This window comes from Myotis myotis, unplaced genomic scaffold (genome assembly GCF_014108235.1).
Source record: "Myotis myotis isolate mMyoMyo1 unplaced genomic scaffold, mMyoMyo1.p scaffold_m19_p_7, whole genome shotgun sequence".
NCBI classification, from domain to species: domain Eukaryota; kingdom Metazoa; phylum Chordata; class Mammalia; order Chiroptera; family Vespertilionidae; genus Myotis; species Myotis myotis.
Window position 1 is genome coordinate 80,728,998 of NW_023416379.1, and position 15,518 is coordinate 80,744,515.

Genomic DNA, 15,518 nt, shown 5'->3' on the forward strand with positions numbered 1-15,518 from the left:
TAACTATTGCATTCTCTCTCTCTCTCTCTCTCTCTCTCTCTCTCTCTCTCTCTCTCTCTCACACACACACACACACACACACACACACACACACACTAACTAGCGCACCCTTATACACACATGTATAGACAGTACATATAAAATGCTCATTTGCCGTGGTTGAGCTCTCTGAAAGCAGCCAAATCAGCCTCCTTAATTACAGAGAACCATTTAAAGCCAATCATAAAAAACATGTCAACTATTTAGCTCTAACACAAGATTTTAAACCTTGTCCATGTGGCAATTAATTCATATGTCCTTGGTATTTTTTTTGCTAAGTCTCCCAAAGCAAGAATCTCAAAGACTGACAATATGATACATAGAATCTAATAGAGTCACATCTCTGATCATTTTGCTTAACACAGTTGAATGATAGTCTTGCTGCTGAAACACGAGTTGATTTTGAATGGCCACGAAGGCTCCTTATTTGGCTAAGGCTGATTTGACTTTCTAGAGAAAGACCAGCCTATCTGCAAATGGACATCTCCCTCCACACAAATGCCAATGTACAGTAAAGACACAACTAAGTGCATATATATATATATATATATATATATATATATATATATATATGAATGAAAGTATATGTACACAGAAAATGGATTGGGAAGTCCTTTGGTTTAGACGGGATTAAATATGTACTTCCCAAATGCATAGGTTTCCTTTGACCAACCTGTTCAAAAAACAAATATGAAAAATGCCACGACAGTTTTGACATTTTCTATGTCTGTTTCCCTATTTGGAGGCCCCCTTCCCTCTCTTCTCCACCTCTCCTAAGCATTTTCTTTTTGAAAGTAGTTGGTTCTTTTGGACTTCTAACACTTCTTTGACCCATCCATTCCTTGGAAGAGCTCTAAGATCACATCCAGAAACTTATCTTTAGTGGAGAACAAGGTGGAGAAGAAGGTTTCCCCTTCTTTGATTCCCTCTTTCCCCCAAGAAGTGGACACCTTGATGTGTCATGAGGAATTCACTCTTGATCTGACTTGCCTTGTTACCCCTGGCCAGCCCAAGCAGCTGAGGTCTGAGCTTGACTCGCCCTGCATCGTTGTGCCATACTGGAAAAGAAAAATAATCCATTAGTTACACCTTCAGACTGTGGTGACGTGATCAGGATTCTCTTGAATTTCTATGCATTCAATTTCCTCTCTCTCCTTTCGCTTGGCACGTTTCTTTTTCTTATGGTGCTTTTTGGAAGGGGGGAAAAAGGTTAGGAACACGGGTAAGATAACAAAACAGTGCAGAAGTGTGCAACCCCCGGTGAGCAGCAAGCATTTGAACAGTGTGAAGGTCAGGTTCGAAGGCACAAATAGGAGGGGGACCAACCCGATAAGAAAAGAAGTAATATTTTGCAAAATGGCTGTCCCATGCTCTTGCAGGGAGATTTTTATACATTGTGTTCGGGTGTGCTCAGTTGCTAATACAAATGTGTAAAGCAGTGGTGCACAGTGGTCAATGGCGAAATTTAAAGTGTAGATAAGGCACAAGATAGAAATGCAATCCATGTCGACGTTCCATAATGTCATTAAGCCCAGGACCCCCAGCTCAATTGAGGTGACGCTAAGAATTAGCCAGAAGTTTCCCAGAGGGTGAATCACTAGGAAAAAAGTCAGGATTAACACCAGGAGAACACCAAAGCCTGCAATCAGAACAGGCACAGTGACCGACAAGCCGTAATGGTCCATGAACACAAAGGAGGGGTTGAACACGATGAACCGGATGCTCTTTGACAGGGACAGGGGCCTCAGCTTTTCCAACACTTCTATGACTTCCTTCTGCTTGTCTCTGCTAGTCCTGGCCACCAGGTACAAGCGAGAAGCGATGATGTTGCTCTCATCCCCTGCCTTGGAGAAGATGATGTCATTGCGAAAGTGCTGGAATTCTGGCTTTTTCAGAAATGAACTCTGCAAGACACTGATAAAGTCGCTCTTGTTATTGGCACTGATGTTGCTGACTTTCAGGAACTGGTAGTACTGCTCCACCCAGGACATTGCAGTAAACCCGCTGCAGAGTCTCCGCAGGTCCTCCTGGACGGTGCTGTTCCAATACTGGAGGGGCTCATAGACGTAGAAGCCTATCACGGGGCTGTAGTTGCTGAAATATTTCTGCTGGACCGTGGCATAGGAAACGCTCGGGGAATCACTGGCTAGCAGATTGATGATGTTGGCTCTGTCACTGATCTGCAGGCACCCCATGAAGGAGAAGGAGGAGTAGATGAGATAGAGGATGACCACAAAGGGCTTCACGTAGATATTGGTAATCCATTCATTGTAATGCTCACGGAGGAAGTGCTGAATGAAGTGGTGCTGGTAGGGGTTCGTCTCATGGTGGGATGTCTGCTGATGCCCGTCACTCATCATTGTCTGGAACCACACGGGTTTGCGGTCCAGGTATTCTGCAGAAGGGATTTTACAGCAAAAGATGCTGTGGTAGCGGTTTTGCTCTAGTTGGCCAGCGAAGACCAGACAGGAGCCAAAGAAAGAAAAAATGTAGAAGTAGTTTAACAGAATGGAGACGCACATGTTCTGACAGAAGACCTTGACAGCCTCTATGTTTGTGAATGGGCTGGCACCCATGCCAAAGGTAATGAGGTACAGGGAGCTGGTCATGGTATAGGTGACCATCACATCAGAATATGCATCTGCTACCCTGTCTTTGAAGGGCAGGTTTTCTCTGGTTCTCCGCCATCCAGACAGAAGCTCAAATACTCCTTTAGTTCCATGACCTAATTTAAGAAAAGAAGAAGAAGAATTGTTTTTTATTTTCTCCTATGTGAATGCAAGTGCATTCCTGATAGGTTATCTAAGGTAAACAGTACTTTATACTCTAATCCTCCTATCAGATCTCAGCATTTGAGTTACATAGCAGGACATATTTGCTCCCTGTTCCCACTTTAGGAAAGTCCAGATTTGTTTGTTGGAAAAAAAATGAAGTATTTTTTGTCCATTCTATTAATTTGACAAGTTGTAATCTAATGTGGCATTATCTGCACACACACACACACACACACACACACACACACATTGTCTCCTTAAATGGATTATAAATTGTCAAGAGGAGGGGCTGTTGTTCCTGCATCTTCAATGCCCTCCAGCACCAACTCAGTGCTTGATCAACTGATGTATTGACTGATAGTCCCTAACCTCCATTTCAGGCTGATTTACATTCTGATTTAGGAAATTAGATGATTTTAAACACTTAAAAATGGCTTTAAATTGATTTTACAATGTTAATAATATGCTTGGTGGCCAAATGGCTTAGAAACTGATTCCTATAGATTTGATTTACACTGGATGTGTGGAAAAAAAAAAATCTGCCAGGTCATATAAAAGATAAGGCAAGACCATCAGAGCAAGAGATCACAGCCAGCATTTCCTCTGGGCTCCTCAGAGAGCCTTTATTCACAGAGATGTAAACTGACTAAATGTTTGACTGCCTCATTAAAGTACATAGAAAATGCTTCTTTTTGTAGCCAGCTTCTGTGCACATTTTGATAAGGGTAAATAGACAAAAACAGTTTATTCAAAAATACTACTTGAACACCTACTATGCGTCTGAAGCTAATAGATACTGAGATGTTTTATTTCAGGAACTTGACAGCTCTTAAGATACCACCACTTGCTTTTTTCTTACAAAATCAGAAATCATAAAGGTATCATACTATACCTGCAGTTTCTCTCTCTCTTTTTTTCCACTTGCCTGAGTTAGCTCTGTCAATGATCAGCCACGATATATCAGTCGATAACTGTCTGCCTGAATGGAAATCTTCATAGATCAGTCTTGCCCTTGTAGCCATAGCAGCACTACAGACAAACCTTTTCCATGCATGGACAGAAGCTGTGCTTGGGCTGTTCTCCAAGAAATCCACTAGACAAAAAATGTAGCATAGAGGTACCAAATGAACGTGTTTAAGAAAACCTGGAAAATGGACTTTGTATGGCACCTAGAGAGTGGAGTTCTGGGTTATAGACCCAGTTTACTGAGTAGTGCTTTAACAAACATACTATCATGGCTGAGGTCTCACTGTAATCATTGATTTTGTGTTGTTCATAGAGTTTGCTAACTGGCATACATAATTCCTTTCCTTCCTTGTCACTTTTATTTGGGACTACAATGTGCGCAATTAAAAAACTTTATTTCTGCCGAAACCGGTTTGGCTCAGTGGATAGAACGTTGGCCTGTGGACTGAAGGGTCCCAGGTTCGATTCCGGTCAAGGGCATGTACCTGGGTTGCGGGCACATCCCCAGTGGGAGATGTGCAGGAGGCAGCTGATCGATGTTTCTCTCTCATCGATGTTTCTAACTCTCTCTCTCCCTTCCTCTCTGTAAAAAATCAATAAAATATATATAAAAAAAACTTTATTTCTCAGCCATCCTTTAAACTAGATGTGGTTCATGTGACATATTTCTGGATAATGTGATGTCAGAGGAAGTCATTTAAGGATGCTTATTAGAAAACAAGCTGGCACTTTGTCCCAAATGACATCATGGAGCCACCAAAAAGAGCCTTAGCCTATCTTCCTCTTGGATTCTCTTTAAAGAAAATCAAATCTCCATTTGTCTAAACAGCTGTAAGTAAGGCGGTTTTATGCAAGTGAACCTACTCCTAACCAACAAAGTTTTGTAGGTGAGTTAACACCTACCCAAACTTGTTTCATGGGGATCTAAGAATTCTTGCTTTATAGTTAGACCATGGAATTTATAGGTTTAAATGTATATAATGCTGATCTTTGATTTTAAAGATACATTGGCCCACCTACTCTGGGAGTTACTATTAACTATTAATTCTTATTGCACTGGAGTTATTATTCCAAATAAAAACCTATTTATTCTACAAAGTTCTCTCTTCTGGGTCTCTGGTCAGGAAAGATCCTGTAACCGAACAAGTAGAAAGGGTTCTGACAGCAATCTCCCTTCTGGGTATCTACCTCCAAACTCAAAAATATTTATTCACAAAGACATATGCATTGTTCATTGCAACATTATTCACAGTGGCCAAGACATGGAGACAACCAAAGTATCCTTCAATAAAGGGTTGGATAAAAATGATATGGTACATATATACCATGGAATACTACTCAGCCATAAGAAAAGATGAAATACTGCCATTTGCAACAACATGGAGGGACCTTGAGATTATTATGCTAAGCAAAATAAAGGAGTCAGAAAAACCTAAGAACCATATGATTTCACTCATATGTGGAATATAAAACTGAAACTCATAGACACAGACAACAGTATGGTGGTTACCAGTGGGAAGGGGGTGGGAGTAGCAAAGAGTAAAGGGAGCCAAACATGGGGTGACAGAGAGGGTTTGGCTTGGGGTGGTGTGCACATAATGCCATGTGCAGATCATGTGTCCTGGAGATGTACCCTTGAAACCTATACGGCCCTATTAATCAATGTCACCCCAAGTAACTTAATAAAAACATTCCTAACCCAACAGATATGATCAATGAATTAAGTCTAATGATTCTTAACATCAGTTGTTAATTTCCATATTCTGCCGGTCTCCTTGACCGAACAGGATACTTGTTTTCTTATTCCCTTGACAAAAATGTAATATTAGGATATTAGTTAAGGTAATTAAAATAATTATTTAAATAGAGCACTTCTCTTCTGAAATGAGGACTCTTGCTATCTTTGTAGCCACAAGGGGAGGGGAAAGGCTACGTGGGGTTATAGCTAAATTTGTCTTACCTTTAATCATGGTCACTTTTATGGAATATTAGGTACACTATGTAGGCCAGCGTGCTGCTTTATATGGTACCAAGGTCTGTATGTGTAGGAAGATGTGCTAACCTGTAGTAGGTTAAGTAATCACTTTAAGTGTGATAAAGACTGAAAACACAATTTCCAGACTTTGTTTGGAGATGGCATGTTTTATCTCATTCATGGGTTTAGGTATTTTACAAGGTATTCCTATCAGTATTCACTCATTTGATTCTCATCATCATTAGGTTACTTCCTAGCAGTTCATATCTCTTACCTGCTTTAGCCAGGGTAATCCTCTCTCTCCATGAACCTGCCCATTATTAGTCTTATCTTCTTAGTTTTGTTTATGCTATTTTTTTTTCTGCCATATATAACACCTTCTCTTCATTACTAGTCAATTAATTGAAATTCTATCCATTGGACAGTTAAGGGTCAGCTCAATTCTCATCTTTGCCAAGAATCTATCTCTGAAAATTCCGAACACATTGATTTTTTTCTGATTCCTAAACTCCATTGCATCTAATTAATAATTCATTTTAACACACAACGATGGGCTGTTTTGCTCTGGAACAAACTGACTTTCTCAAGATATGGTAAATCTCTTTGGTTAAATTGAAAATTCTTCAAGGTCAGAGAATGAATTTTATGTTACTTTTATACTCTGCAGAACATTTGGCAAAGTGATAGATGACCAGAGATGTCCACTAACCTCTTATTGAATTAAATCGACTGTAATTCTTCTTTGAAAATATGTTTTTATTGATTTTTTTAGGGAGAGAGGAGGGAGATGGATAGAGAGATAGAAATATAGATGAGAAACATGGATTGACTGCCTCCTGTACACCCCACACTGGGGATTGAGCCAGTTCTATTCCTGGGCATGTGCCCTGATCAGGCATCAAACCAGTGACCTCTTGGTTCATGGGTCAATGTTCAACCACTGAGCAATGCCAGCTGGGGTACTATAATTCTTGATTCTATATGGGCTCAGAAAATGTATGTATCTTTTAAATACTTATTCTTCATTATAAAAATAATATACTTAAAGCATCGTATTATCTGTGTCAAGAAGTTATATACTTTGTAAAAATTATTTTCTAATTACTGTTGATATACCATATTATATTAGTTTCAGTTGTACAACATAGTGAATAAACATTTACTTACCTTATGAAATGATCATCCAGGTACATCTAGTACCCATATGACACCACATATACTAGTATTTACTAAAAAATTATTGACTATATTCCTTATGCTGTACTTTACATCACCATGACTATTTTTATAACTGACAATTTGTGATTCTTAATCCCTTTTACCTTTTTTTTCCCCCCACAACCTCCAGCTTTCCTCCCATCTGGCAACTATTAATTTGTTCTCTGTATCTATGAGTTTGTTTCTGTTATGTTTGTTCATTTATTTTGTTTTTTAGATTCCACATATAAGTGAAATCATATGGCATTTGTCTTTCTCTGTCTGACTTATTTCACTTAGCATAATATCCTCTAGGTCCACCCATAATGTTGTAAATGGTAAGATTTCATTTTTTTATGGATGAATAATATTCCATTGTATACACAGGGGGAGCAAAAGTAGGTTTACAGTTGTAATACAAATAAATAATACATAAATAATGATACAGGAATAAGCTCTGTTTTGCATGCTCAGAAGAGATTAGCTTGCTGTTATAGCAGATTAAGCTATTGTCCAAAAACAATGTTCCAAAAGATGACTGACAAATTTTGATTATGACTCCTTTCCACTATATTATAATTTATAAACTATGTCAGAATAATATAATATGTATCTCAGTTGTGACATTATTGAATAACTATTATTTCTTTTGGCAAAATTTCATGAAAGAAAATAGAAAAAGATCTGGACAGAGTTGAAACTCTGGGAGAAAATTGAAGAAGAGGAAATGGATAGAAATAAAAGACTGTGTGTGTGTGTGTGTGTGTGTGTGTGTGTGTGTGTGTGTGTGTATGCGCACATATTGAATATTCCAAAGGTCTTCGGGTATTTTGTTGGGGAAACTTCTTTCTAAATGAAAAAAGAATGGAAGCATTGTGCAATAATAAGGAAAACATACATGAAAGCTTGTGAACATACCTGTATTTGTGGAAATCACCACTGGTCTCAGATGAAAGAGCATTTTGACTTTCTATTGAGCTATAAGCTATGTGACTTCCCAATGCCAACCAAATGAATAAATAATGAATGAAAAAATAAAGCCCCAGTCAACAAAACCAGTGAAGCAGCTGACAAAAACATCTGGATATTTAATCAGCATTTTGTTATTGTTCACTTGTTTGGCATTATACAGGATCCTTACCAAGTTTTCCTTCTCTTTAGTTGCCTGATTCCTATTTAGATTTTTAAATATACCACTCAATCATGATCTCATTTCCAACACCTCCCCTTTCCCACTTCAATTACAACTCACTTGTTTAGAAGTCTCGCTTTTGTGTCTGAACACATTTCATGATGCTAACTACTACACCCAGCTGAATTAATCTATTGGTGGGCCTATCTTTTGTGTAAGTCTATAAGGTCCTCACTGTCTAGGGCAGGCACTTGTCTTTGTCATTTTTGTGTCCAAATTATTTGGCACATTACTGGTGCTTAATAAATGTTTGTGCCCTAACTGGTTTGGCTCAGTGGACAGAGCGTTGGCCTGCGGACTGAGAGTCCCAGGTTCGATTCCGGTCAAGGGCATGTACCTTGGTTGCAGGCACATCCCCAGTAAGGGGTGTGCAGGAGGCAGCTGATTGATGTTTATAACTCTCTATACCTCTCCCTTCCTCTCTGTAAAAAAATCAATAAAAATATATTTAAAAAATAATAATAAATGTTTGTGACACTGAATTGGCCATAATCTGTGTCTAGTTTTAAGGATATTTTAAATTTTTTGAAGTGATTATTATGAACAGTCCTTTATTCAGTATAAGATTTTGGATACAGGTATAGTAGTTTGCTTCATTTCACTGAAAAGGACACTTGCTGAATGTTACTCAGTGATTCTGTGGCAGAAGTGCTGATATCGCCAAAACCGGTTTGGCTCAGTGGATAGAGCGTCTGCCTGCAGACTGAAAGGTCCCAGGTTCGATTCCGGTCAAGGGCATGTACCTGGGTTGCGGGCACATCCCCAGTGGGGGATGTGCAGGAGGTGGCTGATCGATGTTTCTCTCTCATCGATGTTTCTGACTCTCTATTTCTCTCCCTTCCTCTCCCTTCCTCTCTGTAAAAAATCAATAAAATATATTAAAAAATTTTTTTTTTTAAAAAAAAGAAGTGCTGATATGTATCAATGATGTCCAATTACAAAATTAGCATGCAATTCATTAATTTGAATGGCTCAGCATTATAAATGTCTATAGGGAATGGAATATAAGATTAAAGAATTTGCTCTAAGTTGCTATTTGGTAGAGTACAAATGCCTCCATAAAACACTCATGCTGCCTAAGAGATGATAATTTTTCTAATCACCTTGATGTCTAACCTAAAGGTGATGAATATAGTGTATTTTGTAGAATGCCTATTTTTAAGTAATTATCATCTAGAATGAATAGGTGGTTATCAAGCTCCATTCATAAAGGATGGCCAAGGCTTTTGCCTCTTGGTACCTACAGAGCTGAGAAAGATATAGGGTAGAAAATTATTCAACAGAATTTTCCAAGCAGCTCTTGCCAGGTGCATTTGATGGTTTTACATAGAAATCTGTGATGATTTTGTGCAATGAGGATGGGTCTAGCTTCATATTACTCTTAAGCAGGAAGTGGCTTCTCTTGAGATGCCCCATCCCAGTCTAGAATGAGGCAAACTAAAACACAGAGACAGGGTATTGCATGAGAAAGAGGAATTAAAAATGAAACTGAACATATACTCATCCCTTAGCACTTAGCAGGAGGTAGGAGAATTTTATTAGGTCCTTTATTTAAAAAGAAATGGAATTTAGCAACAGATTCTCATTGTATAATTTTCAGAGTGGTTGTCTATTTTATACATATTTTAATGCATACAAAAGAGCATATAGTCTCATAGCAGAGTTTGCATGCCATCATTTTTGTAATTCTACATAAAGTTTAAAAAATTAATATTTTTGTTTTATTTACTAGTATTTCAGAGAGGAGGGGGGAGAGAGAAACATCAATGATGAGAGTCATTGACTGGCTGCCTCCTGCACGCCCCCTACTGGGGATCGAGTCCACAACTCGGGCATGTGCCCCTGACCAGAATTGAACCCTGGAACCCTCAGTCTGCAGGTTGATGCTCTATCCACTGAGCCAAACCAACTAGGGCAAAAGTTAAAAAAATTTAAAGTCCAATATATATATGTATATATATTAGTACTAGTACTAGGAGAGAGAGAGAGAGAAACAGAGAGATAACAGAGATAGAAATAGAGAGAGGTAATAGGGTTGTTTTGAAACCTAATAACTATTACAATAAAAGTTTTAATACTCAAAGTGGACCCAGCTAGATAAATAACACTATTTTATATTGGTTAGTAGCACATTCCCCAGAGGCAGACAGCTGTAATTTAAATTCCATATATTTCACTTCCTAGCTCTGTGATGATGGCAGATTGTTTTTGGAACCTCTCCATATGTTTCCTCATCTGTAAAATGAGATAACAATGGGACCTACTTCATAGAATTGTGATGAGTTTTAGAGAAGTTAACACATGTATTTAGTACCCAGTAAGGACTATATTGACTGGAAAAGCTCAATGCTGGCAATTGTAGGATGTGTGCCATGGAGAATCTTCCAAATCATTTGACTTTGAATGCTGCCTTCTGAATGCAGCGTGGTTACTGCTATCTTTACCACCACAGCTGAGCCAGCTAGGGCTTGGGGGGAGGCGGTACTCTCTTTTCAGCTTTCCTTGCTGCAGGGCCTCGGGGCTGCCAAGAGCTGAAGCACTACAGCAGGGCCAGCTCACACATGATGGCATGATTTCCTGTTTTCTCCCTCTCCCTGGCATCCCCATTCAGGGGAAAAATGACTACCAGGAAGCTTTCCATTTTCTTCTCAATGCTTTCTGTGTCTCTTAACTTAAGTTTCATGAAATTAATATACATTGTTCCCGAGAAAGAAAAAAGCAGTCCTGATAGCTGGATGCTGTCAAGTAGGCATTGGTCCTGCCAGAAGCTGGGCTGGTACTCACAGCTGTGCTCAACACTGTCCTTATTGACCATGGTCTGGCAGAACAGCATCAGACAAGACCACGCTGTGACTGGGATGGAATCAGCTCTAAGACCACTCCATGATTATGACTGAATGAAAGAAAACAAAAACACTGTCTAAAACATAAAATGGACCAAATATCCTCTTATCTCAGAGGGAAGGTGGAGGAAAGAGATCAAGAAAAGAACTTGGCCCTAACCGGTTTGGCTCAATGGATAGAGCGTCAGCCTGTGGACTCAAGGGTCCCAGGTTCGATTCCAGTCAAGGGCATGTACCTTGGTTGCGGGCACATCCCCAGTGGGGAGTGTGCAGGAGGCAGCTGATCGATGTTTCTCTCTCATCAATGTTTCTAACTCTCTATCTCTCTCCCTTCCTCTCTGTAAAACAATCAATAAAATATATTTTTTTAAAAAAAAAAAAGAAAGAAAAAGAAAAGAAAAGAACTTGTATGCATAACCCATGGACACAGACAATAGGGTGGTGAAGGCTTGGTATGGGGAGGTGGGGCGCAGGCTAGAAGAGGTCAATGGGGGGAAGAAGGGACATTATGTAATACTTTCAACAATAAAGATTTAATAAAAAGAATAGAAGTGATTTCTGCTTCTTTGCCAATCACAGTGTAGTCTTGGTATGGCCTTCTCACATTTTAGGTATAAAAATTATTAAGATAATTGATCATAGAATCATACTCCCTTCTTGACAGTAACCAATCATGCTGCCTCTTCCAAATCACCAAACACTTGCAAAAAATCATATAGTATGTCAATTATAATACCTACTTCCAGAAATGCTCCCACAGTCACCCAAAAAATATGTTCTGCCTCTTTGTAACAAGTCAACAAACTGAAATTTGTTAATTACAGTAGTGTTCCTTGTGGTCTTTTGCTTGAGTTCATTTGCATTTTAGTATATATAAGTATTTCAAAAAAACAAAATTAAATAAAACTTTTGTTGTTACTGTTGACTTTAAAAAAATAAATTTTTATTGATTTCAGAGAGAAAAGAAGAGGGAGAGAGAGACAGAAACATCAATGAGAATCATTGATCAGCTGCCTCCTACATGGCCCCTACTGGGGATCAAGCCCATAACCTGGGTATGTGTCCTGACCGGGAATTGATCCCTGACCTCCTGGTTCATAAGTCAACGCTCAACTACTGAGCCATGCCAGTCAGGCTATTGTTAGCTTTTTAATTTGATTTATTTGAGTATAGGTTATAGAACAGTATTATTGAGTGAGAGTTAATTCCTGGACGATTTGACTTTTCAGACCACATCACTAGTAAAAGGATGGCTTCCTAGTAGAAGTAATATTTTAGTTGCATCCTCACTGAAAAGATAATGACAGTTGGGCATATGAGAAGTGAAAAATGTTTTGAGAGGAAGATAACATAGATTCGCATTAATATAGGAGAAAGAAGGAGGAGCCAAGTAGAACCAAAAAGTCATTGCTTTAAGCAGAACAGAGCAATAAATGAAAGAATGGGTCATTGGTCAGAAAATTTTACAATTGCCAAAAGAAGTGGATTGGTAGTTTATAAACTAAATGCAAACATATGCATAAAAAATCAAGAGATTATATAAAAAGATAATAATAAATACAAGAACTTACAGGAATAAATATTAAGATTATCCTAATGTTTATTGAGGTAAGGCATATAAATAACAAAAAGTTAGAAAAACTAATTTATTCATTTTTTTAAAATTTTTCTGAATGTTTTAGGAAAATATGGTAAAATGTCATCCTTTTGAAGTTAATAACTCCCATTTATCCCAGTTGAAAACCACATCACAGCTATATGTTTTAATTTAGCAGTTCATTAATTACAAGATTTGGGGCTCTTCAATCTTATAAAGAGAAAAAGTGGTGATGACTTAGGATTTGTACACCACTAAGATCTGGAGAATACTTTAAAAATTTCTGATTCAATCATTCAGTAACATGTTTGAAATGGAAAGAATGTTGGCAAATTTCAATTATGCACAGTTTGGTTTCTAATAAATACTGTTCAAGAGAAAATCTTCAAAGCTATAGCACAAATGCTTGATAAAAGCATGTTTCAAAGGGCAAGTTTTCTGGGAGCATCCTTAAGTGTTTTGCTGTCTTTCTTAGAAATGAAGATGAAATAAAAATATCCCATGGGCTGGAATTCTCTCTGAACAGGATAGCCTGAAGCCTGTGGAAATTTAATTAACCAGAGAGCTCAGGAATTGAATCATCTGAGTCATTAAATTCATCAACCAGAACTTCCTTTTTGATTCAACTTTTATTGGTTGATTAACTTTATTGAATAAGATCATTCTAAATTGCATTCAATTTGTATTTCTCTTCTGTACTGTATCAAATCCTAAGGAAGGAAGGAAGGAAGGAAGGAAGGAAGGAAGGAAGGAAGGAAGGAAGGAAGGAAGGAAGGAAGGAAGGATGGAAGGAAGGAAGGAAAGAAGGGAGGGAGGGAGGGAGGGAGGAAGGGAGGGAGGGAGGGAGGGAGGAAAGAAAAAGGTAATTGCACGTGTAGCAATTAAAAGAATGTGCTCTGAAGTAACACATTTTGGTTCCAGTTCTGGCTTCATCAACTGTATAATATGTGAGGTAGAGAGAATTAGTTTAACCTCTATGTGACTCACTTTTCTAGTCTGGAAAATGGGGATAAAAATAGTACCTCTTTTAGGGGATTAAGTGAAGGTTAAATGAGATAATAGTTACTGTGTACCCTGAGCAGTGCCTGGAACACAGAAAACACTCAATGAATTAACTATTATTATTGAATAATATGTTTCTGAATTATCATTCTTTCATGCACCAATAATCAGGAGGCAATATTGCATATTGGTTAAAGCATTGAGTTCTATGGGTTTATGCTTCATTAATACCATCTACTAGATTTGTTATCTTGGGCAAAGTAAACAACTCCATGGCCAGATTTGACAAAGTGTAAAATTTTAAAATCTGCTTCAAAGGATTTCTATGTTAAAGGTAACCTAGACATGAACCCCATAGTATAAATATTTGATACACAATTAGAGCTCCCTCAAATAGTAGGTATTATTGACTACTATTATATAGTTGTAGAGTGTGGGAGTTTGGATTGAATGTGTACCAAAACTAGAGCCAAGTTTAAAAGTTTTCTTCTCTGATTACTATTTTGTATTTTGCCTTTTTTGTTACATGTTAATTGTGGAAAATGCTGATTAATAAAGGGTTTTAGTTAACTGGATTCAACTAATTGCAGCATTCTTACCTGTGTGTTCCAATTCTGAATAAGCTAATAGAATCACTCTCATTAGCTGGAGAGAGGCTGAAAGGGAGCTTTGCAGCCACTGATTTCTCTATTCTGCAACTCACAGACCAAACCAGAGTCACTTCCAGGAGAGCACAGCAGCGATGCTGGGCCGCTGGCTGAGCTCTCTCAGCAAGGAGACCTCTACCAGAGGCCACTCTCCAAGCCACTGAACTGGTATCATTTAATATATCCCTGATGAGTACAGACTTCCTTTTCAGTTGAAAAGGCTCTTTCTAGATGTATTTTTCTGTAATCTGTCCCCTTTCGGCAGCCCACAGCCTAGTTTAGCCTTATGGCAACACACATTTCTAGAGGGGAGTTATCTCAGAACATTATCCGTGTTAATTCCCAAACGAAAAAGATAGAGGACAGCGGGTGGGGCAGATAGCATCTTGGCAGAGGGGTCCCGAGCACCAGCTCTCATAGTCACACTGCTGTGTTTCAGTCTTGAAGTTGTCTATTGAGATAACAGCTAATCATGATGACATGTCAGGCCACCAAACACAGCTCCAGTGAATGGAAATGGTAGGAAACTCATTACCCTCTTGTGTAACGAGTTAAATCTATTTCCTCTTTCCATCTTAATAACCCTCCTGGACTTTGTCCTGCCCGTTTCCATTAGTCAAAATTTAATTAAGAAACAGCACAACATCACTAATCATCAGGAAAATGCAAACCAGAACCAGAATGAGAAAGCAGCTCACACATATTAAAATGGCTATTAATATCTGGAAACAGCCCAAGTGCCCATCAGCAGATAAGTGGATAAAAAAGTTGTGGTATATTTACACTGCTGTAAAAAGGGAGGAAGTCTTACCTTTGCAGCAGCATGGATGAACCTGGAGAATATTATGTGAAGCAAAATAAGCCAGACAGAGAAAGACAAATATCACATGATCTCACTTATGTGTGGAATTTAATGAATAAAATACATTAATGAACAAAATAGGTCCAGTGGCATGGATGTCTGGAATAGACTGACAGATTTCAGAGGGAAGTGGGGTGGGGAAGATGGGAAGAGATTAACCAAACAACAGATACAAATATATACATAGCTCTTGCACACAGACAATAGTGTGGTGAAGGCCTGAGGTAGGGCGAGGGCTAGGTAGAGGGAAGTAAAGTGGGAGGGGGGACTGGAGGACATCTGTAATACTGACAACAATAAATTTTGAAAATAAGAAAAAGATGACAAGTGTTGGTGAAGATGTGGAGAAAAAAGGACCCTGTGCACTGTTATTGATAATATAAATTGATGCAGCCACTATGGAAAACAGTATAGAGGTTCCTTA

The 15,518-nt window shown here is 38.5% G+C and overlaps 1 protein-coding gene across 1 annotated transcript in view; it reads right to left on the reverse strand.

Moving 5' to 3' along the window:
* Positions 1 to 1,130: 1,130 nt before the first annotated feature.
* Positions 1,131 to 15,518, reverse strand: part of PTCHD4 (patched domain containing 4) — a 172,246-nt gene continuing 157,858 nt past the window's right edge. Inside the window, exon 3 of the mRNA XM_036317538.1 lies at positions 1,131 to 2,764. Coding sequence (XP_036173431.1) covers positions 1,131 to 2,764 — 1,634 coding nt within the window. The remainder of the gene's footprint in view (positions 2,765 to 15,518) is intronic.